The 26860-nt window shown below is 37.7% G+C and overlaps 1 protein-coding gene across 1 annotated transcript; it reads left to right on the forward strand.

Annotated features, from left to right (window-relative positions):
* Positions 1–12164: 12164 nt before the first annotated feature.
* LOC310633830 (5-phosphohydroxy-L-lysine phospho-lyase-like) lies at positions 12165–26769 on the forward strand. The gene is made up of 13 exons (XM_083351739.1): positions 12165–12231; positions 13806–13878; positions 16246–16364; positions 17020–17179; positions 17648–17722; positions 18486–18573; positions 18666–18782; positions 19243–19325; positions 19657–19882; positions 20082–20236; positions 20565–20654; positions 24205–24335; positions 24975–26769. The coding sequence occupies exons 2-13, from the start codon at positions 13820–13822 to the stop codon at positions 24995–24997; spliced, it is 1326 nt and encodes a 441-aa protein (XP_083207865.1). The 5' UTR covers positions 12165–12231; positions 13806–13819; the 3' UTR covers positions 24998–26769.
* The last annotated feature ends 91 nt before the right edge of the window (positions 26770–26860 follow it).

Here is a 26860-nt window from a genome sequence, read left to right on the forward strand (position 1 = left end):
CAGTCCTAAGACTGCATCTATGAAATCAGATAAGTGGATTGTGACATTGTTCAATATAAGATCCATTCTAGTTATTGTGGTTGTAAGTCAGTTACTAATGCCAAAAAAACTTCACCTTGCTCACAATGATCTGAAGATTCTGCTTATAACAAGCAGCAATTTCTACAGTTTCCCACAGTCTCTACTAATATCATTGGAAGGAAGTAGTGTTCTTGCTTAGGAGAACATCTACATGGTCATTGTTCCCTCTAACAGACATAGCATTGGCTAGCACTTTTCTTTGACTGGCAGCCTGCAAGACTGCCAACTTACTTGCAGAAAGGGAGCACAGATGTTTGCCATTTGACCTTTCTGTATCCTCAAGACCCAGAGGGCACCTTAAGCCTTTGGAGAAATAGCAAGTATTCCTTTCACCAGAATTAGCCACTAAACCAGCATTTCAAATAAAATATTGAATAGTTATATCAGCAGTCTTTCGCAAACAGTAGAAACTCTCCCATTCATAAAAATCTTCTGGGATCCAACCAAGCAATATAACCTGCCCTAGGTTTCAAATTTCAAGTTTTGATTACAATATTCAATATTTTATTCAAAGTGTAAAATGCTGAAGAGCCAACAATCTTAAAAGATGCTTGTTTTCCAAGGTCACCTTAACACAAAGTTTCATGAGCTCTAAAATGAGGGCAAAACTATTTGAGGAATAATTTCTTAAAAATTGCCTAGAAAGATGAATGAATAGAAATTATTCCTGTTTAACCTGATAGTAATTCCTTTCTGGCTAATCAGAATATTGTTTGAAATCCTCAAGCACCAGCAAAAATCAGTTTAATTACAATGTTACAATTAGCATTCACATGATATAGGAACCAAGAGTATGGTTTTAACAATACTTAGAATGCATATATTTCCCTTCACATTTTATCTTAGTACTAATTGGTTTTATCCTGATTCCCAGTTTTAGCCCTCATTCCCAAAAATAAATTTAAGGATGTTCAAAAATACTGGTTTGCATTACTGATCAGAGTTTATTTCAGTAAGGATGACACAATGGCTCCCCATTTGTATAGACAGAGGGCTGCTATTCTATGAATCTTTGGCAGGAATATCTGCTCTTTCTGTTGTAAATGTTTTTAAAGTACTCTAGACAAGCTTCAATCAATACTTTAAACTACTGTACAAGTCTTCATGGAAGAAGATGCATAAGATTCTTAAAATTTGAGATTATAAAGCTAACATTGCTTCACTGTGTTGGTTGTCGAAGTTAGTTTATGATTTTTGAGACCTATATGACATTAGTTTTCTATAACATTAAACATCAGTTTAATTAAATGACGATATAATTGAATTAAGAAAGAGAAGTTAAATATTATGCCTTCCTACTCTTTCTCTTCCACTCTTACCATGTGGCAAGAGATTTCATTCATTCTTATTTTAATATTGTATAACTGCTGCTCTTCTTAACAAAAATAGAGCACATCGTAGTCTAGGGCAGAGTTCCCCAAACTTTCCAGGTTGGTGGCTGGGGGTGAGGAAGGAAAGAGGGGATGGTCTTGAGGAAGGGCAGGTGCTCACATGTGCACAAGCACCCGTTGCTCACCTGAGGCCAGAAACACCGTGATACTTGCACAAGTGAGGCCCCGATCGCTTGCATGAGTGGGGCTGCAAGTGCCTGCAATGCACGCACAAGTGGACCCGCGACTGCCCATGATCACGCAAGTGGGGCTGTGCCTGTGCTCACCAGCCAGCCACTTGTGGCCTGGTTGCAAATAGGCCACAGACCAGTAGTAGGCCATGGCCCACAGGTTGGGGACCTCTGGTCTAGGGCAAGTACAAAGAAGGTATGAGGTAGTAGGCCCATGTTTACAGCATAGGACCAGGGAATTCAAGATGGGGATACCATTCATAATTATAATTTTCCAACTTTTATGAGAACTCTCAGAAAGATAGCTCCTTAAAAACTCAATGCCTCTTTGATATTTCCCATTAAAAGAAATCTGCCCTTTCTGCACCAATGTAAGAATTTGGCAAAAATGCATTTATACTAAATAATTTTAACCTCAAGGTAGCAGTGGTCCCGAGGCTTAATCTAGCTATGAACTCCAGAAACCGTCAGTTGCAGACTAATTTGATATTTAGGAAAATGAAGCACAATGTGTGCTCAGCTACCTCTCACATGTCCTTGGACCACCCTCCCTACTACTAGAAACTTCTGCTAGAAAGAACTTTGCCAGATGGCTCTCCCTCAACATTTATGGTGTGAAAGTCCATATTGTCCAATATTTTCTGGTTATCTTATTACAGATTTGTGTCTTGCACCTAGTACATAGAAATTGTGGTACTATATTAATAATTTAACAATTAATATGTATCACACTATCAGTTGTTAAATTTCATCCTAAGCAAGAGATTTATGAAAGAATATATGTAAATGCTTTCCTCTTGGATAACACTGAAATTAATTTTAGTTCTTTGCAGATTCCTTTCAAAATATTTATCAGTGTCACATTTTGTGGTATGGATAATTATGGGGAAAGTATTCTAAAGTGCTGAAAATAATAAAATGTTGAATGTTAACAGGCATTTTTCTCCTAGAAGACTCTCATTTCAGTTAATGAGATTAGTTTTTGTTTTAATTTTAATATGTTTAAAAGAAAGGTGCATCAGAATAAAAACAAAGTAAACTACCAATAAAGCAGAAGCAAAAATATTATGGAAAAAAATAGATTCTTTGCATATTCTTTTAAAAATATTTATCAGCATGAATGCCTGGTTCAGGGGTTCAGAAAGATTAAAATGAACACATAAAAAGAAGCTCCTAAAAAGATATTTTGATTGCTTCATTGTGGCCATCATCATCTTTTAGGTCCTTCCTGAGTACACCCTTATTTAGCAGTATTATATATTATGGTATGGATAATTATGGAAAAGAAATGATCTTTAAAAGTCTTGAAAATAATAACATGCTGAATAGAAATATCCTATTTATTCTATGTAAGGACAGTTAAGTTGGCAAATCACCACTAGATATTACCAGAATTGAAGATGACAAACAGGTGGCATTATCTTGGAGAATGAGAAATGTAACACCCATACAACAGATTATCTTATTTGTGGCACCATTTTACAGTATTCATTTTGGGGGATAATCTTTGAACATGTCAGCTTAATCCAACTATCCTTTTAAGTAATATCCACAATATAGTGTAGTAACTCTCATCTAAAAAATGATATTGAATTAGTCCTTCTCTAAAAGGCTTCTATGTTAATGTCCTGCTGAGTTATTAATACAGTAATAGAATAAATTTATACTTATTCAGTATTATCTTCTAGTGATACAGAACAGACTCAGTAACTGACATTTACTGATTAAATTAATTTGGAGTGGTAGGCAGTTATATAATAAAAACTTACCCATATGTAACTGTTGATCTGACTACACAAGTGAGCTGTAAAACATACAAAGATAGTTCGTGACTTGAAAACAGTCAAAGTTACGATGGATCTGAAAATGGGATTTACAACCCAGGTATGAAGTCCCAATGTCCCTCACCCATGATCAGAAGGCCGTTTTTTGGACACTAGGCAACTGGCTTGTATTTACAGCTATGTGCAGTGCCTCATGGATACAAGACTGTAATTTACTGTTTTTGCCAGAAACTGGCATTTATTTCCAATTTCCAACAAAATCACCTTATAGTGAACAATATAGTTAACAACTGCCACAAAAAAATATATAAACATGCAGTGAACTGCTTTACAGCCAACGGCTGAAATTGCGGACTCCATTACTAAGGCATTACTAAGTACTGTAGCTCTGAATGAATTAAGTATATATTATCTATTCACAACTAGTGTAAATTAATCCCCAATAAAGTCTTATTACTGAAGAAACAATCAGTGAAGCATAATATACATAATTTAGTTTTTCATGCTAAAGAGACTACAGATTTGATAGCATTTAATTTGGGTTCTAGCATGTCTATTTCCTCAATACAGTGTTACTAGCTTTAAGCCAAAATGACGCATTAAAAATCTTTTGAATCAATTCCAAATTTGATCTAAACTTCAACTACTGATTAATAAATGTAGGACTAAAATGGAGAGAAATGTCACACAATGTATTCATGATATTTTGCAAGCCTTTTGCATTTATTTCCCCACAAATACATTATTGCAACTACAAAAATAATAGTTCTGCCTTTTGTCTATTTTACAGTTCAGCTGAAATTAGACTTAAATCCCACTTAACTTATTTGCCCTTTATATTTCTAAGGAAACCTTAATATAATATGTTAGATATGAGCAGGAATGGTAGCTTAGCCCTGGCAGGTGTGAGAATTTACTGCTATTATTAATAACTCATCAGCACTATGCGCTGCCTAAAGCCAGAGGCTGTTGGACTATAACTTCATCCACAGCATCCATAACTGGCTAAGGCTGATAGGAATTCAGATGAATTTGGTGAATCAGATCTTGTCCTGGCATGCATATCCAACAAGATTTACTTGTATCACCTGAGGATCTGGTGACTCTCTTAAAATTAAGGATGAATGGATGGATAGATGGATAAGCATCTCAGTTACTTGTTACTGAATCATACTCTTCCAGACGCCATCGTCTATTCCTCTATGCTGACAGACCCAGATGTTCAGGTAGTACAAGTCAGAGAACTGTCCTCTAGTTCAGATCTGAAAATATATTAAGCAGCTATATCTAATGCATGCAAGAGAACTTATCTTTGTCTTGCAGAAAGATAAATTCAGTCATGGCAGGTGGATACAATATCTAAACTATGTCAGGTTAAGATGCATTAATTCAAACTTCCTTCACTTCAGCTTAACCTGAATAGCTATAAAATAATATCTAATTTTATAAACTAACCATCTACATTTTATTGTTGTGCAAATAATCTGACATTAAATAAATTAGACACAGATACAAGGCAAACATAACTGAATGTAATTCAAGGTTATATTGGAAACCCTCTTCTGAGATTCAATAAAATGTAAAGCTTTGTTTCAAAACAAAGAGGGTAATATTTTATACAACAGCCATATCTCACTGTTACTGATTTCATTGTATAATTTCTAATGAGTACATGCCAAAAGAAGTGGTATATCTAGCTGTAATATAGGGAACAATTATTTTTTAAATGAAGGCATTAATGCAGTATTACTCATAATTAAGAATTGTATGGCTTGTTTTGTAAATTTTACAACAATCACTGCATTATCTGGCAGTGTATCCATTGTTTTGTGTTTTAATCTATAGTAAAAGTTGATACTTGGAACAGTTTTAAAATAAACTACTTCTTGTACATATTGCTTTCTATGGTTATTCTATACTGCAGCATTTGTAACTACAATTATATATCCAGCAAATATTTAAAGTAAATATAGTAATAATAATTCAGGTTGTTCAGCCAAAGAGCACCAACCGTTTTCCAATGAAAATGGTAGGTACAGGATTGGATTAGCTTTGAGGTTGGCATTTACCCAAAAACTCTTCCCAAAAGCAGAGCACAGTATCAGCTGCATATTATCCAATGCTATAGATTGTTATAGGGGAGGAAAAACTAAGATGGGGTGGGGTTTTTTGCTAAAACAGGGACAGCACAGATTGCTTACAGATAGCAATAGCAATGAGATTTACATACTGCTTCACAATACTTTACAGCACTCTCTAAGCAGTTTACAGAGCCAGAATATTGCCCACAATAATCTGGGTAAAATGAGTCCTCATTTTACCAACCTTGGAAGGATAGAAGGCTGAGTCAACCTTGAACAGGTCAGGATTGAAGGAATCAAACTCCTGGTATGTGAGCAGAGTTAGCCTACAATACTGCATTCTAACAGATTTTATTTTCCTGGGCTCCAAGACCACTGCAGACGGGGACTGCAGCCAAGAAATTAAAAGATGCTTGCTCCTAGGGAGGAAAGCCATGACAAATCTAGACAGCACACTAAAAAGCAGAGATGTCACTCTGCCAACAAAAGTGCGTATAGTCAAGGCTATGGTCTTCCCAGTTGCAATGTATGGCTGTGAAAGTTGAACCATAAGAAAGGCTGAGCGCCAAAGAATTGAGTCCTTTGAACTATGGTGCTGGAGAAGACTCCTGCAAGTCCCTTGAACTGCAAGGCGATCAAACTGGTCAGTCCTAGAGATCAACCCTGACTGCTCTTTAGAACAACAACAACAACAACAACTTTATTATCACTTTGAATGTACACCAGTCGGCATACATCAAAATGAAATTTTGTTGCATACAGCTCTCAAAGGTTCACCAACTCTGATATACACTCCTGGTTCATGGTCAGCTCAAGTTACAGATCTTCCATTTTAGTCTCTAGGGAGCGAATGATGGCAAACAGGACAGATGGAAATGGAGCTTCCATTCCATTTCAGGCCAGATCCTGAAGTTGAAACTCACTTTGGACACCTAATGAGAAGGAAGTACTCACTGAAGAAGAGCTGGGAAAGACTGAGGACAAGAGAAGAAAGGGATGACAGAGAATGAGGTGGCTGGATGGAGTCACTGAAGCAGTAGGCGTGAGCTTAAATGGACTCCAGAAGATGGTAGAGGACAGGAAGGCCTAGAGGAACGTTGTCCATGGGGTTGCAATGGGTCAGACACAACTTTGCAGCTAACAACAAAAACACTGCATTCTAACCTCTGTGCCACCACAGCTCTAAGGGGACTGCTAAGATGCTTCCTCTTAGTAGTGTCCACATTCTCTGCCCTACATAATTTGTTCAATTTAAAATCCAATGGGAAGATAAAGATTCATGGTGGCGTAGTAGATAAAAAGCTGTTGACTGCCAGCAGTTTGATCCTGACCAGCTCAAGGTTCACTCAGCTTTCCATTCTTCCAAGGCTGGTAAAATGAAGCAGATTGTTGGAGGCAATATGCTGACTCTGTAAACCGCTTAGAGAGGGCTATAAAGCACTATGAAGCAGTGTAAAAGTCTAAGTGCTAGGTGTCAAGTAAAGGTTGCAAAACTTAAAAGCAAAGTTCACAGTTTTATATCTTCTCTTATTTTGAAGAATGTTTTTGAGCCTCATAAAGACTTTATAGCATTCTTAGAAAATACAAAGCACTGTAAACCAGAGCTTTGTCTGGAACTGTTCACACGACCTCTCCAGAGAATTGATATTCCTATTCCTAAATTAGCTATCTCACAATTTTTCTCTACAGTGACAATGCAGTTCCCCTCTCCTTGTCCTTTGTAGGCATAAAGCAAGCACTGTGAACTCTGGCACTCTCTTATTGTAATGAACAATCAATAATCAATTATGAAAAATCCAAAGTCTATGGAGATTTTCAATCTTGTTTTTCTTGTTTTTCTTTGAAGACATTTTACTTCTCATCCAAGAAGCTTCTTCAGCCCTGACTGGATGGTGGGGAATGGAAGGATTTATATTCCTTGCAGCCAGCTGGTCATTTATATACTTTTAGAGATTCGTTGAGGCCACTTGGAGGTTTGTCTGTGTTGTCAGGGTCACCTGACTAGTGCAAATACTGTGGAACCTTTTTGAAACTGTTGAAAGGGCTGAGTTGCAGACTGGAGATAAACGATGTCGTATCCCTCCTCCTCTGTTGAGAGAGGTCTGTTCAATTTTAACATAGATGGCCTCTTTGACCCCTCTTTAAAAGCAGTGGTCCTCTCTGTCCAAAATGTGGACTTTGCTGTCTTAAAAAAAGTGACCTTTGTCTATGTCATCTATGTCAAAACTGAACAGCCCTTTCTCAACAGAGGAGGAGGGATATGACATCGTTTATCTCAGCCCTTTCAACAGTTCCAAAAAGGTTCCACAGCATTTCCACTACTCAGGTGACCCTGACAACACAGATAAACCTCCAGGTGGCCTCAACAACTTTCTAAAAGAATGCAAATGACCAGCTGTCTGCAAGGAGTAAAAATCCTTCCATTCCATTCCCCACCATCCAGTCAGAGCTGAAGAAGCTTCTTGGATGAGAAGTGAAATAATTTCAAAGAAAAACAAGAAAGTCCAGTTGCCTTGTGAAAAAACATCTTTGGGACAATCCAAAGTTTCAATTTTTTTTCTAACATGAATTTGAGCAGGTCAAATATTTTAAATATTTGGGCATAGATTCGCAGGCCTCCAGGAAATTAACAGACCAGGTAAATTATGCCTTTTCTACTACCCAAAAGAGCACACAAGCAATAATTAAATTGCACAGGCAACGGGGCAAATTACATCCCAGCAGCAGTTAAATTGTTTATAGCTAAAACATTTACCAACCTATTCTATGGGATACAATAGACCCTGAGGGCCTCTGAAGCCATTCAATCAAATTTCCTTAGGACTTTGGCCTCAAAATGCATCCCCAATGCAGTATTGAGGCTTGAAGCTACCAGGCCAAATATTAAGGCTCGGGCCTAGACTAGGATTCTGATCTCAGCGCTCAGGATCATGTTACAGGCCTGATGCCTCTGCTGCTCTCAAGACAGCTATCAAATTGGCATGGCATCCGTTTAGCAGAACTCTGCAGTCTTGATCTCTCTCCTGAATATTTGGCCAATTAACCCTGGAGAAGGCCAAATCAATAGTAAGAGAGAGAATCAGGGGTGTTGGTTGTCAAAATGACATCACCAGTACTGCTGAATTCTATCGCCAAATGTTAGACATAAGCAGGGTAACTACACAATCTAAACTGTTACGGATGGGCCTTTTCCCGAGCTCACTTTGATATCCTCTCATTAACACTCTACTGGGGGGAGGATTTCACAGGGCTCCTTATTTGCAAAGAGTTTGCTTTTGTAGATCCAGGGAGGCAGAACTTTTACTCATGTCCTCCTAAGGTGCTCTAAGATGTACTCTGATCACCCCAGTCATTTTCAAATACAAGAGCCACACTGATCAATTTTATGTTTTTAAGGGATGCTAACCCCTCACTCACACGTCAGGGGGCCCAATACCTTCATCAAGTTATACAACTGCAAAACGTTTAGATACATTGTTTTATTTTCCTATTTTCGCTTCCCCAATAACAAATTGTTATGGTAAGCTATTTCTTATTTCCTTTATTGTACTTGTTTTACTGTAAAGGCTGGTCAAAGACTATAATGAAGATATCTGATTTGGTCTGCTTTGATGACATATTACAAAGAAAAAAAGGTAAAGCAGGACAAACAACAGCACCATGGAGGGAAGCTAATTCTAATTTAACCCAGAAAAAAAACTGTTACCTACAGAAAACAAGGAGAACATTAGCATAGCTGGGATTTTCGTTATATCCTACACTCTATCCCCACCCACCCAAAAAGAATTCATGATTTTAAAAAAAAATCTTACACAGTATAAACTGCCTCGGTTCTACAAATTCAAACCAAAACCACAATACACTGCTCCCATTTTTTACAGAGCATTTTACAGGTGAAATACAGCTAGTAATCTGGCACATACATATTTAGCACAACATGCTAAAATACATTTTGCTTAACAAAAGTTTATTGCTATTGATTAAATGTATATTACACCATTTTAGCCAGGTGCTCAAGGCAATCACATTTCAAGAGTCATCCAGAAGTGCTTTAGACCAGGGGTCCCCAACCTTGGCAACTTTAAGACTTGTGGACTTCAACTCCATGCTGTCTGGGGAATTCTGGAAGTTGAAGTCCACAGGTCTTAAAGTTGCCAAAGTTGGGGACCCCTACTCTAGACTGATATAAATAATTGTCTCCTACTCAATGAAGCAGTAAACGTTTTCTGCAGAGTTCTGGAAGACAAATGCAGATGGTTTAAGAGCTGTCTTAAAGATACAGTGCTGTATTGATATGATTCATTAGAGCAGCAGCATTTTTTATCAAGCTTGCACAGACACTTAAACAAAAATCTGTGCTTTAATGAATTTCAGAGTAGTTCTGTTTATACCAGGTGCAAAACACTTGATCAGTTTTAAATTGTACATAATTCTTGGATATAGTCATATTTTCTCCTCTTGATTTTACTCATAATAATTTTGAGAGGAAGATAGATTGAAAGACTTTGATTGATTCAAAGTTCACTAGTAATATTTTATTGTTGAGGATGGACTTCAACCTGAATGTCTTTAATCCTGTAACCGCACCTCAATCATTATATGACATTGGCTCTCCTATGTTGAATAAGGAGCAATCGGGTATATTTCTAAACCTTAAACCATTTTATTCAAAGGAGGACAAGACACAGTATTCTAAAATACTTTCTTCCAAAATCTGGAGAAAAATTGCCAATGCAGTCATGAAATTTCTTTTTGATTCTTCCAAAAATGCAATATTTGGGTTTGAGAACAGGACAGTTTTGTTAGGGCAAATAACTCTCATTTCTACTCTGGGAATCCCTCCTCAGAAACCTCTCCCGAATTTCCAGAACCATCCCACAAAAACACAGCTGTTTTGCCAGAAAATTTCAACACTACAATTTTGGGTCAGTTGGTGAGACGGGATTAAAGTTCAAACAGGAGCAGTTTTAAATCCTGTCTCCCATTTTGTTTTAATTTGTACATAAAACAAGACCTTAAAACAAGAGATAAATGGTTTTCATGCTAAGGTATTTTCCAATTCTCTAAGTCACTAGCCTAGAAAATGCTTGTTGTTTTGCGTTGCTCTTGACTTAGTCAAAGTTATATGAAAAAAATATATCAGTAAATGTCTGATCTTTGCCCAAAACAAAGCAAATATACTATCAACAAAAGCAAATGTTAATTAAGGCCACAGCTATCAAGGTAGACTGCAGTATTACTGAGAAATTAATTTTTGATAGAAAAATCTGCCATTTCCTTGAATCCTGAGCTGTGGTACAAGAAAGATGAAACGTTCCTCTCTGCAAATTAGTCTTCTGAATTGTGAATAAGGCATTAATTCACTTATTTTTAGATACACACTGTTTTTTTTTTTATTGAAAAGTTTTAAAAAATACAATTTTCCTTTAAGAAACCCCCCTTCCCCCTCCCTCCTCCCCTCCCTACCTCCCCCCTATCTCCCCCCCTCCCCCTCTCCCTCCTCCCTCCCCTGCCTCCCCCCCTCTACTTCCCCTCCTCCCCCCCTCCCCCCCCCCTCCGACTTCCCAGAGCAAAATACAAGGTATATATCTAAAAAACAATCATAAACAATCATATACTAACCATTATAAACTCTAAAATCCATCACTCTCTAGCTTATATAGAGTAAACCAATCCTTAACAATACTAAATATATATAAAGAACTAAAATAAAAGAAAACTAGCATCATTCCCATCTATGTTCTTCCACCTTTCCCTATTACCTAAACATATTCTCATTTACACATCACAAACACCTATCCCTATTAACCTCTCTAGCCAAAATAGACTATAATAGATAGTTCTTACACAAATTAACCCGCATTAACCCACAAAACTTTCTTCCTCTTCCTCTGTAATAAATTGTCCATTAATTCCAAATTAAAGATTCTGTTACCATACATATCATCCCAAAACTTTTAAAAACACAACTACCACTTGTCTATAAGTATATTGTGGAAGTTCCATAGATTTCTGCTGGTCTTATTTTTTTGTCTTTTTTGAGCGTTTTAAGGCAGCACGCGTCACCCTCTGTTCTCTAATATCATCCAAAAGAGTTGCAGCTTGAACTCCTCCTGTACCCTTCTCGTCTATCTGTCCATCTTCATCCTCTTGATGTTCTCCTTCTCCAGATCCCTCTTCAGCTTCCAGAAGTGTTGATGGGGTTACATTTAAAACATTGTTATAAAAGTCATGCGCTTGTTTCACATTACCCAAACAGTACCTTTTGCCATCATACATGAAGCTCAACCCAGCTGGGATCTCCCATCTGAACCTTATATCTCTTTGCTTGAGCAGATACACACTGTTTTTATGTGTCAAGCAGTCTTGCGGACACCTCTCGGAGAAAATAAATCACCAACATTCACATTTGCCAAGTACCAAATATGGGAGAGAAATTCCAGCTTTTAAAAATTCATCTTAATGATACAGCCATGAGCTACAGTTGTCTTTTTATCAATCCCGTGTATATTTCACAGCCACATCTTGTATTTCCTGCAGAAAAGCTAGAAGAGTTTATGGTGTAGGACAGCTCCAGATACTTTCTGTTTAACCCCATCCTACTTTTTTAAAAAAATCTTTGTCAGCTTTTTGCCAGCCTGGAGCATTTCGGCAACTGCCATTTTACACAGCCAGCCCAGCAAAGAAACAGGCTGTGCAACTCTGCACAGATCTCTACTCAAAAGTAAGTCCCATCATTCTGTAAGATTTATTTCTAGGTAAAAGCATGGAGAATTGTAGCTTGAGTTAATGAAAAAGAACATCATTATCTGTTCACAAATCGCCGAGGCAAATTATTATTTAGTTCTAGTACCAGCAGTATAAAGAATATTACTCGATTCCTCTTACACCAGCCTTGCCCAGGTTGGCGCCTGCTAAATGCACAGCCGTACAATTTATGTAAAATTCCTATTGCTCATGGGGTCTGACCAGTGGTTTTTTTTTAAGAAAAAAAAAGTGCCAGAACTCACACACCTCATACAACCCGCCTTGCCTACCCTACAAGGTTCCATCCAAAAACTATGCCGGAACTCCGTTCTGGCCGTTCTATGAGAAAAAAAGCCGTGGGTCTGACTATTATGGGATCTGCACTCCAAGTCGTCCGTTAAGGTAAGTAATCCTTGCAAACCATATAGGGCGGCTGCAAGGATTACGAGATAACCACGTCAGACGTTTGCCAGTGCTGTGCGAGTGTGTGTTTTGCCTTCGTTTTCCGCTTTACTGCTGCGAAAGATTCAGAGCTCTGCTTGGGGAAAGATGATTTTGCTGCCTCTTGCAAAGTTGTGGCGCCCTTCAATAGATGGAAGTGCTTTTAACGAGGGAAAACTCTCGCCCGCTTTATCGATACGGCCTTTTAAACCTCGACCCGCAATAGTTTAAATAGCCTTTTTTTTCCCCTCTCCCCCCCCCCGCCTCGTCCCGTGTCGTAATTTACTCCAAATATAACAGCCCGAAGTTCTTCGCTCGCTTCCGGCTGCGTAAGTGTAGATCAGTGGTCTTCAAACTTGGCCCTTTTATGACTTGTGGACTACAACTCCCAGAATTCCTTATCCAGGCACACTGGCTGAGGAATTCTGGGAGTTGAAGTCCACAAGTCATAAAAGGGCCAAGTTTGAAGACCCCCTGGTGTAGATTAAGCGCCTCTTTAAAAAAAAACACGATAAAAAAATACGCTTTGAAGGCGGTTAGCTTTGAGCCTCAAATCCTACCAAAATGTAGTAGTAGAAAAAGGGCGCGCTCCTCGGGCTCCCTTCACTTTGAAGGAGATCGAAACAACTTTTGAGCAGATTCACTCTGGGCTCAAGCTTTGCGAAAACGTTACTGCATTTCCCAACTCAGCCCAGGTAGATACTTGAAACACCCAACTAGTGAGTCCTCCGCGGCAACCTCCGCCCCGCGCTCCGAATGCCAGCGCGGGGCTTCGGCGTCGCTTGGAGCGATTCTTACCAATGGGCCTCACGAGAGCGGCTTTTGCCCGCGGACTCCTCCTATGCCAGGGGTAGGCAGCCTCGGCTCTTTTATGACTCGTGGACTTCAACTCCCAGAATTCCTGAGCCAGCCAAGCTCTAGCTAGAGTCTAGACCAGGGGTAGGCAACCTCGGCTCTTTTATGACTCGTGGACTTCAACTCCCAGAATTCCTGAGCCAGCATGGCTGGCTCAGGAATTCTGGGAGTTGAAGTCCACGAGTCATAAAAGAGCCGAGGTTGCCTACCCCTGTCCTATGCTAACCTTTCCTATCTCTACGGTTCCTCTCCCAGACTTCGGAACAGCCATGAGCGCGGAGACTCGCAACCGCCGGCAGACTCTGGCTTTACGGAAGCAGTTGATTGGGTAGGTGCTGCGGCGGCGGCGGATGAAACGTCTGCTGGGGGCGGGGGGGAGAGAGAGTGCGCTGCCCTTCCTGTGTCGTAAAGTGCGAGGCGCCCACCTACTCATTCCGCAGTAAAGGGGGAGCAGCTGCGATATGCCTGCGCTGCGCTTCCGCTGCTGGCGTTTGTGCGCGACGCTTTCGTCTTCAAGAGGGCGCCTCGCTGTTGCAACTTGGTCCCGCAATGCAGATCTATAAAGGGGACAGCTGCGTAGATCCGCTTTATAAGCCCCCATCGAGATGTTCGCCCTTGGGGATCAACTTGATGATCCCGCGCTGCCGACATTTAGTTCGAGCTCCGTCTCGAGGATATTTCCCTAATACTCGAGTCAGCGACACAGAATGGTCTAGAAGACCAGGGGTAGGCAACCTCGGCTCTTTTATGACTCGTGGACTTCAACTCCCAGAATTCCTGAGCCAGCTCAGGAATTCTGGGAGTTGAAGTCCACGAGTCATAAAAGAGCCGAGGTTGCCTACCCCTGGTCTAGACTCTAGACTCTAGCTAGAGCAGGTGTCTTCAAACTTGGCCCTTTTATGACTTGTGGACTTCAACTCCCAGAATTCCTCAGCTAGGCACACTGCTGAGGAATTCTGGGAGTCATAAAAGGGCCAAGTTTGAAGATCCCTGAGCTAGAGCGTCTAGGCGACGTGATTTTTCCCCGGAGAACGAGCAGATAATTGAGCATGGAACTAATTTGAAAAACCAGTGGTTGGTTGGTTTAGATATATGAGGGTAAACACAAGTAAACTTTAGAATGAAAGGCGTTTGGTCCTTCTATGTGATTTACTGTTACATACAAGGACGGTTCAAGGTACATCTCTGTAAATCTCTTGCTCTTCGAGTCACCAACAAGTATTGTAAGGCATAATGACTGTAATTCGGAAGCTAGGATATTTGCATTAGGAGTATGCACACTAAAAGCCAACCTGCAGTGCTGGCCTTTGGTTGAAAGTTGCACAACTCCTCTCTTTCCTAGTGGCACAGTGAAGCATGGTCATACGGTAAGAGTTTGAAAACAACTAATAAGACATCTCCAAAACATGACCCACAGGCTGCATGTGGCCCTGGACCGCTAGTTAATGCAGCCCCACAATGTATTTGATTTATATACATTAACTATCCTATATGTTTTATATGCAGTGAAAGACAATTCCTGTTCGCTCAAAATGGCCCAGGCAAGCCAAAAGGTTGAAAACCCAGGCTATAGACAATAGGGAATCCCACTTCTACCCATCTTGTACTCATTGCATCCATCAAGCCTCTTCACTCGATTTCCTGGGAAATCTATTGTGAAACCTTCTCTCAGTATCCAATACAGCTGTAACTGGCTGCAAACCTAAGAAATATGTAAGTCTGTTAAGAGCATTCATCAAGAGGCCCCAACAGGCAGCTTATTTCCATACCTAGGCCACATCAGTAGATAAGTCCATCAATGCCAGTAGTCCTAAAAACAAATGTTGCCTTGCCTCAAGTAACAGTTGCTTGGGAACTCTGCAGGGGAGGGGTATGCCGCTAATTCATTGGGAGTACTCCAGAGGCATTTAGTTACTCACTGTGAGAAAGAAAATGCTTCAAGAAAGTGTTTGCCCTGTTCCAGCAGAACTATACCATACTTATGTTCTTAGTAGTATTTTCAGTAGTCTTCAACTTATAACCACAACTGAACCCCAAAATTTTGTTGCTAAGGGAGACATTACTTGAGTTTTGCCCCTTTTTAGGACAGTTCACAACAGTTGTTAAGTGAATCACTACAGTTGTTAAGTTAGTAACATGTTTATTCAGTGAATCTGGCTTCCCCAGTGACTTTGTTTCTCAGAGGATCACAAAAGGTGAACGCTGTAATCATTGTGAGTCAGTTTCCAAGTGACTGAATTTTGATCACGTGACCATGGGGAGGCTGCAACGATCGTTAAGTGTGAAAAATGGTCACTTTTCAACGCTGCCGTAATTTCACTCACACTAAGCAAACTGTTTTAAGTCAAGGACTACCTGTATTACTCAGTCACGTCTCCTGCAAATATACATTAAATGTCACCTCAACAAGTTCCTGACTTTGCACTTCTGTTAAAACATCCACAGATCAATATATATATATATATATATAAAAGCAACTTTTAGCTGCTCAAATTACTTCCAACCAGGCATGTCTGACTAAACTCAGTTCAAAAACATTTTCCTTAGAATTTGATTAAACAGGATGTATTATTGTATCATTGTAGCTAATTAAACCATTTTGTTTGTGATTTATTACCTGAAATATACAATATATTGGTGGTAGAATTTTTAATCTGTTCCAATTAAGTTTTGTTATTTTTATCTTTCTTTAAAGGTCATCCTGCAAGCTTTTTTTTCCAGAAGATCCAGTGAAGATTATCCGGGCAAAGGGACAATATATGTATGATGAAATTGGAAACCAGTACCTTGACTGTATCAATAATGTTGCTCATGGCAAGTGTGAAATTATGTTCTCTTTAGTAAACTCTCTTAGGTCTAAACTGTGTAGTCAGGTAAATTCAACTCCAGTCCTTTCTACATTGTCAAAATGTTTGTGTTTCCTTTTCCATGGTTTAACTTGTCCATATCACCCAGCAGCAGTAGTAGCTTTATGTGGCCTGTGTTTCCTCTCAGACAGTATCTACACCCATTCATTCACTTAATTCAAACCCTGCAGGATGAAAATATGCTAACAATGATTCAGGAAAGAATTATTCAGAAAAATAAAGGCTATAGTTGATATTTAAGTTTGGGTGACCAAGGCAAAATGGTAGACAGGAGACCATTCTACTTTTTTATGAAAGTGCACCCCTAAGCAAGTATATCCGATAACTCAGGGGTGTCAAACTGCTGGGCCCCAGGCTGGATGCGTCATTCTGAAACCGAGCCTACCCCATTACCGGCAATGGGGAAAAAGTCACGATACGTCGTGACATGTCACGTGATGTTCCAAGTTTGACACCCCTGCGATAACTGAAGTGACATCATTAAATTCTGCCTTTGATTTTCTAAGATTAGACTAGAAATAAAACAAGTGAGGAATTATATACATAGTCTTTAAACAATTCGTGGTCACTGAAATTGCTATATTCCCATCCTTATTTTTCAGTGGGGCACTGCCATCCTGAAGTGGTCAAAGCTGCTCATCAGCAGAATCTACTGCTAAATACAAACTCTCGGTATCTGCATGACAATTTGGTGGATTATGCACAGAGACTTTCTAAAACATTGCCGGAGAAGTTGTGTACCTTCTATTTTTTGAATTCAGGGTAGGTTTTTTTTAAAAAAAAAAACAGGCATCTTTATACCTTATTTGCAGAACAAGTGAACTGAAATTTGTTATCACCTCATGGAACTGTTTGTCAGGATAATCACATCTTTGTTTCTTTGATATTTATATTATTTCAGTATTTGTCCTTTAGCCAGAATGAATGAAAATATATTTTCCATTTTTGCAACCAAAAAAATGACATTCATATTTTCCCATATTTTCTATAATCAAAAGGTTTTTAATCATACATTAGCAACTGTAATGAAACACTGCATATAAATAATTGCAGATTTCTCTTTTACAATTGTTTATTATATCCATTCAACTAAAGTATTAAAAATTACATACATCTAATACTGCTCATATTTTCATACCAGTATGCCCTCATTTGATACATATGAAACCACTCAGATTTATAGATGACTGGATATGAACAATGAGAAAATTTCAGAATTTTCCTTTACAGATCAGAAGCTAATGATCTTGCTCTTAGACTGGCACGGCAATATACAAAACATAAAGACGTTATTGTTATTGACCAGTAAGTATATACAATGTTTTAAATAGCATTCTATTACTATGTCCAATTCAGCTAGCAGCACCTAATCAACCTTAATTGAACTTGGAAAAACCTAAACGGGATCATGCCCAGAACTTGGACAAGAAAATGCTGCCAGGGAATCTGAGGGATATAGGTTAGATTAGGAAGCCTTGAAAGAAATATGACAAAGGGTTATTAATCACTTCCATACTGTTCTCTAAAAAACTATAAGAACATGCTTTTATAATTATCAGGTTTAGTTTGGCTCAAGAGTATTTTCTTTCAATAATAACTGGAGTGACAAACTCTGTGTTTCTGAAGTGAACTTTTAAATACCTAATTATTTAACCCATATTTCATAGTAAGAAGTATTTAGCTTCTTATCAGTATCAGAATGGTAAAAAATTTTAACGTTCATGTTTTTTAACTTGAATCCTGCTATTCTCCCAAGAAGCCAAGATCAAACAAACTGAATTCCTAATCTAGGTACATCCATTTAATTTCAAAGCTAAGTGTACTTGATCCCAAAGACCATATTTTGAATTACAAGTTGCATTTAATATACATACATATAATCAGAGTAAAATTCTGAAAATGTATCTTTATGGGAACTGTTAGGATATCAGCTGAAATATGTAAAAGGGTTATAAATTAGAAAGCAGGTTTACAGTTTGGCAGTCTGGACGTGTACAATTTTCTGATACTAATATTAAACCAAGGTAGAATTTATGTATTTTTGTGGATTATTGTGTTTTGTTTTAAGTGCTTATCATGGACATCTGACATCTTTGATTGACATAAGTCCATACAAATTCAGAAATCTAGATGGCCAAAAGGAATGGGTCCATGTGGTAGGCATAAGAGACTATATTAACTCTTTCCTTGTTAATTTCCAATTCACCTAAAACCAAGTCTAATCAACTATTAATTTTTTTTGGAATAGGCTCCTCTTCCTGATACATACAGAGGATTATATAGAGAAAATCATAAGGATCCAGCCACAGCATATGCTGATGAAGTGAAAAAAATAATTGACATAGCACACCAAGAAAGCAGAAAGGTAAATATTGTCTTTAAAGTTTCTGTATTTATCATTTTGTTTCTTTTTAACTAAACTGAATTTAGTCAGTTATCCACTGTGCCCTTACAATAGAGTCTTCTGTCTATTAATTAACAAGTCAGGAAATTTTGAAAAAAAAATTCATTCATTATAATTTCTTACATTTTGCTCGAGACAACTCTCCAAGCAAAATTGAGTAATGTTCTTGCATCCTAAAGAATCTTAGTGGAATATCATCTTCAAGAAGAAGAAAAATACATTGTTGGCTATAAGTCCTAGCTCTTGGCAAAAAAAAAGTTCAAATGTACACTGTTGTTTGGGTAGTTACGTGTTATAGTAGTTGTTACTCAACTATGGTACCTAAGATATTTGAATTAGAAGCTTTAATATATACAAAAAGCAGATACATGCGCATATGTATTATGTATACCTTTACTAATTATGTTATATACATTTTCAGTTTGCTGCACTTTTTGTAGAATCCTTGCCCAGTGTTGCTGGACAAATCATTCCACCATCTGGTTATTTCCAAAAGGTTGCAGAGTAAGTATTCATACTTAACTTTTCTTCTGCTTTTTTTTCTATTTATTCTATACTGTTCTTATAGATTTTTTGTTTAGAGGAAACTTCAGGTTTAAGGACTTTAAAGATGTTTAACTTCTGCAAGATCCAGTTTTAATTCCCAAACATTTCAATAATTAAAACTGAAATGATTTAACTTAACAAATATTTAATTTTCCTTGGTGGGATTTTGTTTTTGGTTGCTGCTGCTTAATTTTGGAAAAAGTGAATTGTTGGGAGATATTTTTGTTTTAACCCTAAATTTAATAAGATCTGTTCCATTTCTGCATAAATATATTTCTTGTTCTAATAGGCATATACACAAAGCAGGTGGTGTATTTATTGCTGATGAAATTCAGGTTGGCTTTGGCAGAGTTGGCAAACATTTTTGGGCATTTCAACTTCAGGGAGAGGATTTTATTCCTGATATTGTTACTATGGGAAAGCCAATTGGGAATGGACATCCTGTGGCTTGTGTAGCAACAACGAAGGAAATTGCAGAGGCATTTTCAGCAACAGGAGTAGAATATTTTAACACAGTAAGTAGTCACCCACATTTTCATTCTAAAAGGCATCTTAGTGTAGCTTGAGTGTTACTATGTATTTAATGTATTTCATGTATAAGATATTTTCTGGATTGCCACTACAGTATATAAAATTCTGACTGGCATATGCTTTTGACAAACAATTTTGTGTAGAAAATTTATTTTAACTTTTATTTCTCCCTTCCATTCTTAGTTTGGAGGAAATCCTGTGTCCTGTGCAATAGGCCTAACAGTCCTGGATATTATTGAGAAAGAAGAGCTTCAAACCCACGCTCTTCATGTGGGAAACTTCTTTATGGAACTACTCAATCAACAAAAAGCTAAACATCCTCTAATTGGAGATATCAGGTATCAATTTTAAAATATTTACCAATTATTTAATATAAGCAGCATATACTTGCCACATAGTTCTCAGTTTGTTAGCAGGCTTTTTTAGCAGTCCCAAATTGCAAAATTTGTTTATTGCAATTTCCAATTAATCAGTGAAACAACTTGCCTTCAGAAATTGTGAATGCTCCAACACTGGAAGTTTTTAAAGAGATTGGACAACCATTTGTATGAAACGGCATAGGATTTTCTGCCTAAGCAAGGGGTTGGACTAGAAGACCTCCAAGGTCCCTTCCAACTGTTATTCTATATTCTAATTGTAACTTCGTGTTTTTGCCTTGTTTTACAGGGGTGTTGGACTATTTATTGGTGTAGATTTAGTACAAGACCAAGAGAAAAGATCACCTGCTAGCAAAGAAGCAGAATTCATCATAACAAGGTAAAGGTACTTTGTGATGTTTTGCTTATTTAATTAAAATATCCCTATTCTATATTTCTAATTACATTGTCCAAGCCAATAAGCAAAGCATCTCAGAGTACACACAAAAAATAGTAAGAATGAAGTTAGAATATCTTAATGATTTATTGATTTATTGGTAGTGGTAGAGAGATGAGTACTTCCCATTTTACTTTTACCTTCTGTCTCCCGAAATAATCTCTGGACAGTATCTCGTTTCACAAGTGAATTACAGATAGAGAACATAGCAGTTTGCACATCTCTTTTCCGTTATGTATGCAGAATTGTACGTGCAATGTACATACAGTAAGTTACTACGATTTCCCTAGATTCTGCTTTCCTCTTCGGATGTTATCAATCAGGCAGTTCCAATAGTAGTTTTTAATCTTGAATAGAAAATGGTCATCTAACTTTAAGACATGATCTGACCCCCAAAATAGAATTGGATTTGCTTTTAGCAGTTTATAAGGTACCTCTGGAACAGATGACCTGGTGTGTACTAGTTAACACTAGAATGTTCTGTATCTGAAAACCAGAGTTTGCACCCCATTACCTCCCTAGCCACCCTAGGTATATTTTCAGACATGAATATTGAATTTATCTACAACAGAACAGCTAGTAAGTTTAATTATATGTACTAAATCAGAAGTTTAATTATCTATACTAACTCAGTACTCAAGGATTGTTACATGTTTCAATCCTTCTACTAGTATGGAAAGAACAAATTCTTTTACAGTTTTCCATGTGTTAAGGACAGCTATAATATACTTTCAAAGAATAAATATTGATCTGAAGTATATAAGAAAGGGATGGAAGAGATGAATTATTGGGTAAGATGGATTTATTGTTTAGTGTCCTTTTGGTCTTTAGGTAAGAAAATAAAGAACATCCTTCCTATATCCAGGGAACCCCTTTTCCCAATCTAAGAACTGCATTCAATCTGTGATTTCATATTTTGTGACCAATTTTTCAAAAATTGCATTCAATCGTTACAATCAAGATATCAACTGTGAAACGTGTTAATGTGCTTCTCCAACTGGAAAATCCACTCCGTTCACTGAGTACTGTGTTTCCCGAAAGTAAGACCTACCCAAAAATAAGCCCTAGCTTGATTTTTGGGGGTGGGCCGGAGTTGCCCCATGTACCCCACATCCGCTTATCAGGCCTTCCATGAATCGACACTTGCTGTTCCTCGCCAGCCCACATCTTCTGTGGCATCCCCCAGGCTGCATTTCCTAGTCAGAAGCCTTCCGGAAAGGCCTCTGACTGCGAAATGCAGGCCCAAGCTCTTCTCAGCTGCATAATGAAGCTGCTCTTTCGGACCCAGAAGTGGGCCGGCTAGGTAGGGCTGTTGGTGCCACCACTGCAAGGTGAGTGGAAAAGACCACCCCCCCCCAAAAAAATAAGATTTGGTGCCTCTTTTGGAGGGAAACACTGTATTTGTGTTACCCAGCTGATGCTTTAAGGGCTTCCCATTTGCGCTAGAGGCCTGCACCCTCTGCTAGCTAGAATAAGATAAGGTTTTCCTGATGATCTTAGGTGGATGAAGTAAGGTGTTTGTAACAGTAGACTCTGCCAGTTCCTATTCAGTCCTTCTAGGGAACCTTAGGTGCTTGATATTTTGTGTTTCTTGCATCATCTCTGAAAGGCTTGCCAGCCCATCTGATAAGATTCTGACAGTAGTTGGGCATCTTGAGGGAAGGAGAATGTCAACTATTGGGCCCAATCACTTAGTTCCAGCAAGGTTTCCAGGTCATCTGCTTCGCTGCTGATGTGTGTCAATGTTGATAGGAACACATAGAGTAGGGCTGGAAGTTACAAAACCTCAATCTCTTCTGTCTTGGAAGCAGGAAATTTGCATTGATCCTCTTTGCTGCTGCTTTTCTTAAGGAAATCAACTCCAGGATATCCCATGCTGTAATCTGCTTTATAACCTGATGAATTCATTCTGACCCTTAATGTTCAACACCATTCTCTATTCTCAATTCCTTTTGGGAACCGTGAATAAAATGGGGGGAAATCCTGACAAGAGTTACTTTGATGGTATCCATTTTATGGTTCTGACGTTTTTACTAATTCTTGGTGGCTTGGAACATCCTTTTGTATATACCTGGAGATGGTAAAAAAATTCTCTCTTAAATCTTAAATCCAGCTTGATTGTGGTGGAGTCCTATGCATATCAACTTATTTATTAGAAGGTATCTTTTCTGCTGGACTTTTCTCCTATGATGAGTATAGAGGGATGGGTCACAGTTGTTGTAAATTGCAGGGCCATCAAGCTATTTTCAGCACTGCTCAATCTTTGCTATAACAATTGGATAAGGATTTCCTCTAAACATAATCTGGCATTACCTTTTTGTACTCGCTTTTTATCAGCACTTGTGTGAGCAACATTCAAAATAGTTTTCATCTAAGGAAGGGCTTGTATGTGACCTGACCTTGGACAGGTGAGCCACATCTGTGTTTAACTAGCACCAGACCACAACATGCAATCGATCTTGCAGTTCCAGATCCCACTCTCTGGTATCTTGAATTTACTGATTATGCTGAAATAAAAATCTTTCCCCAAGACTATTGAAGGAGCCCACTCTGATGTGCCTTATTCCTCAGCTAGCTTGCTAGTAGGTTTTTGTGAGAGGAGGGGGAGCAGGAAACATTTTCTGAGATTTGGTCTACTTTTCTTTCCATCTCTACATATTATTGCCTGCTCAGTTATTAAAGCTGATAGATCCACCCTTTTCCTGAGGCAACTGGACTCTTTTTTCCGTCTTTGAAGATGTTTCACTTCTCATCCAAGAAGCTTCTTCAGCTCTGACTGGATGGTGGGGAATGGAAGGATTTATATTCCTTGCAGACAGCTGGTCATTTGCATTTTTTTAGAGTCACTGATGCCACCTGGAGGATTATCTGTGTCACCAGGGTCACCTGAGTAGTGCAAGAAGCTGAAAAAGCTTCTTGGATGATAAGCAAAATGTCTTCAAAGAGAAAAAAGTCCAGTTGCCTCAGGAAAAGGCATCTTTGGAACAACCATGATCTGGATGACTGAGAATCACAGAATGAGATCCACCTTGTCTCGAGACAGAAACAAGACTGAAGAGGGTTTCCTCCCACAAAGGGAGGAAAAATAGCAAATTCTTGACCCTACCTTCATATATATAGTAATTAATCCTTTCAGACTGATTCTGTCATTCCAGTAACAAGAGGCCATGACATGTTGAAAAATCGTGCTTACCTAATGCAGTAAGGCAACTTTTTAAAGGGGACCTTATGATTTTTCCATCTCCAGCTTTAAAGTAAGCTTCTTGGTCACGCAGGGTCTCACTGCCACTGTGAGAGTGGCACTCCAGACAGGTTTGGAAGTTTACAGTTTTAAAGAAAAATTCCAAATCCTGCCAAAAGTGATAACCAAAATCCCCATTGTGCCCAAAAATTGATAAAGTGCATATATCATTGTAAATGTGATTTATATGACCATACATTAATCCAAGTGGGTAACTTCTACTAAAATCAGCCCTTTTTTCTGGTTCTCTAGATTAAAGGAAGAGTTCATTATGCTGAGCACAGATGGGCCAGGCAGAAATGTGCTTAAGTTCAAGCCACCACTGTGTTTCAATACAAAGGATGCAGAGTTAGTTGTTAATAAACTTGATATGATATTAACAGGTAAGTAGAGGAAAGCTCTTTAAAATTGGTTTATATAACAGATTGCCCATCTGGTATGCTACAGACTTCTTGAGCTAAGACTTCTTAAATAAACCATTTTATACATAAGCAATAATGGCAAAAGGTTTTGCATTCTGAAAGCCTGTTCTAAAAATATCAATGAATTTACCAGTCCTCTTTCTCAGCTATTTCTTCCCAGAAAGAGGCAGGTAAAGTAAAATTACTGTATTTTGTTCTATGTGTACAGTTTACATATGCAAAATTACATGGAAGCTCTTCTATACTGAACAACTTTCCTACTAAATTCTTTTCTCCTTTTGAGAATGCACCAATTAGCACCAATTATTTTTTTTCTCCCAAAGTAGACATCACTGTAATGAAAAAACAAGCACGGGTCTAAATGGAAGAAAGATTTTAACTTTGTGATAGTCGCCTTTAATCAATCCTATTTTCCATTTTAGATTTTTGGGGGAGGGGGAATATGAGAATAAATATAGTCTAAATCAGCAAGAAGACCACTAGGAATATTTTTGTGCCACTGGAATGAAGGGATTTTCATTCCTGGTTATATGTAAATACTAATTCTGGCCCATGAAAAACGGATAGACAACAATCATGTTCTAATTGAATATTCTGCAGAACTGGAGATAAGAAAAACCTAAAGATGATGATTTCCATGGCTACGAGGTAAGCATTCACATACTATTATATACAAAAAGCAGAAGCCATTAATATCATTATCCTGAATATCTATGTATCAAGTCATATTCCAACAATATATAAACAGCAGCATGTCAAACAAATTATGAAAAATTTAATTTGCTGGCTTTCCCATGTGAATACTGAATTCTTTCATTCATGTTTTTACAGGATACAGGCATGGTGCAGAATTTTACCATTTTTCTACACTTAAACTACAATAATAAAACTCTGACTTCTTCAAGCTTTCATAATCCAGTCTATGTAGTTTTGTTGTATTGCTAACATTTTTAGCAATAGAGCTCCGATTTTTCAGAGCTTCTAGTGCTATTATCTCTACTAATGCAACTTTTAATATAGTAGAGAGAAAAATGTAATTTATCCAGAAAATATAACTTGTCATCCTTGTGCTATACAGGTTACAGGACTATATACATTCTTATTTATATTTATATTTCACAATTAGCACCTTTGATCCAATAAGTCTGTTTCTTCATAACATTTTATTAACACTAGGGATCCATTATTTAGTAAACACCCAAACATTACACTCATGAGAATTTTTTTAAAAAAATTTTTTAGCATCTCATAAAATGTTTTATTTACTAAAGAAAGTCAGTATGTCACCAACATGGATAACCTATTTTAATTTTAATTTTTTTAAGAAGCTGACAGATCAAAAAGTATTTATACCAAAAGTGTTGTAACAGATGAAAAGCAACCCGTTTTCTAAGGACAGCCTAACGACTACTATCTTCAAAGATATTAACTTTGTTTTTCTGTAGCATTAAGATGAAATTCCTTTGCTAGTTTTGCTGTTTCCTTCAGTCATAACAGTATCAGATTGGTACCTCTTATTTTTCCATAAGCAGTTTCTTTCCTCTCTTAGCTACAGCTAAGTCTCTGTATTTCACATTTTCTATTGTAAAATCCTGTTTATATTTGCTATGTCACGCTCTAATGTTTCAAATCCTAAGATCTGTGACCTAAAATAAATGAAAACATTTTTTTAAAAAAATTGGTAAAATGTGTTTTAACAGAATTTTAATACTCTTTTATGCTGTACATTAATAACAAATAGGCTTGTCAAAACATGCAAAATATAGTGCTAGTATTCAACTATCTACACTTGTAGCAGTCATAAAATTCTTCCATTCTTTGGGGCAAACAAAACACGTAGGATGAAAACAATATTAAAATACTCAAAAATGAGTAAGGTTGAAAAGCCCACAGTCACATCCGTTATAGAGAACAAAATTGCTATCTTTAAGTTTCTTAGCCAGGGAGAAGGCAGATAATTGTAATTCTATTGTAATGTGAAAATGTCTTTCAGGAACTCCTGCTGGATCTCCAATTGATTATAATAGACTAGTGACGGTCAGAAACTTTGAACTGTATCATAATAATAGTCATTTTATATCTAAATGAATTAGCAGTTCCTGATCAGAGGTAACTCAGATGTACGGTTGCCTACTTCTACCACTATAGCTCATAAGTTCTAGAGTACGTTAAGTTTCACCTTCAGAAGAATTCCTATTTAATAAAATGTATGTTTATAACAGATTATTTATCCCATGGATAAATGACTGTATTGTCTCTCCAGAGACAACTTCCAAACCTAGTTTTAACCATGGCTGTTAAACATGTAATTAAAACTTCCATTAAAACAGGTGTCATTTTAATAACTTTGATTTAAGCAAGAAATTTTTATTCTAAATAAAAATGCATTATATTCTTCTCTCCATGTCTGAGCTTATACTTAGCTAAGACAAGCTATATTGTTGGAACTTTGAATGTAGAATTTAATGTACTTATAGTGCATTAAA

Source organism: Vipera ursinii (assembly GCF_947247035.1).
Source record: "Vipera ursinii genome assembly, chromosome: 2".
In the NCBI taxonomy this organism is placed as follows: Eukaryota; Metazoa; Chordata; class Lepidosauria; order Squamata; family Viperidae; genus Vipera; species Vipera ursinii.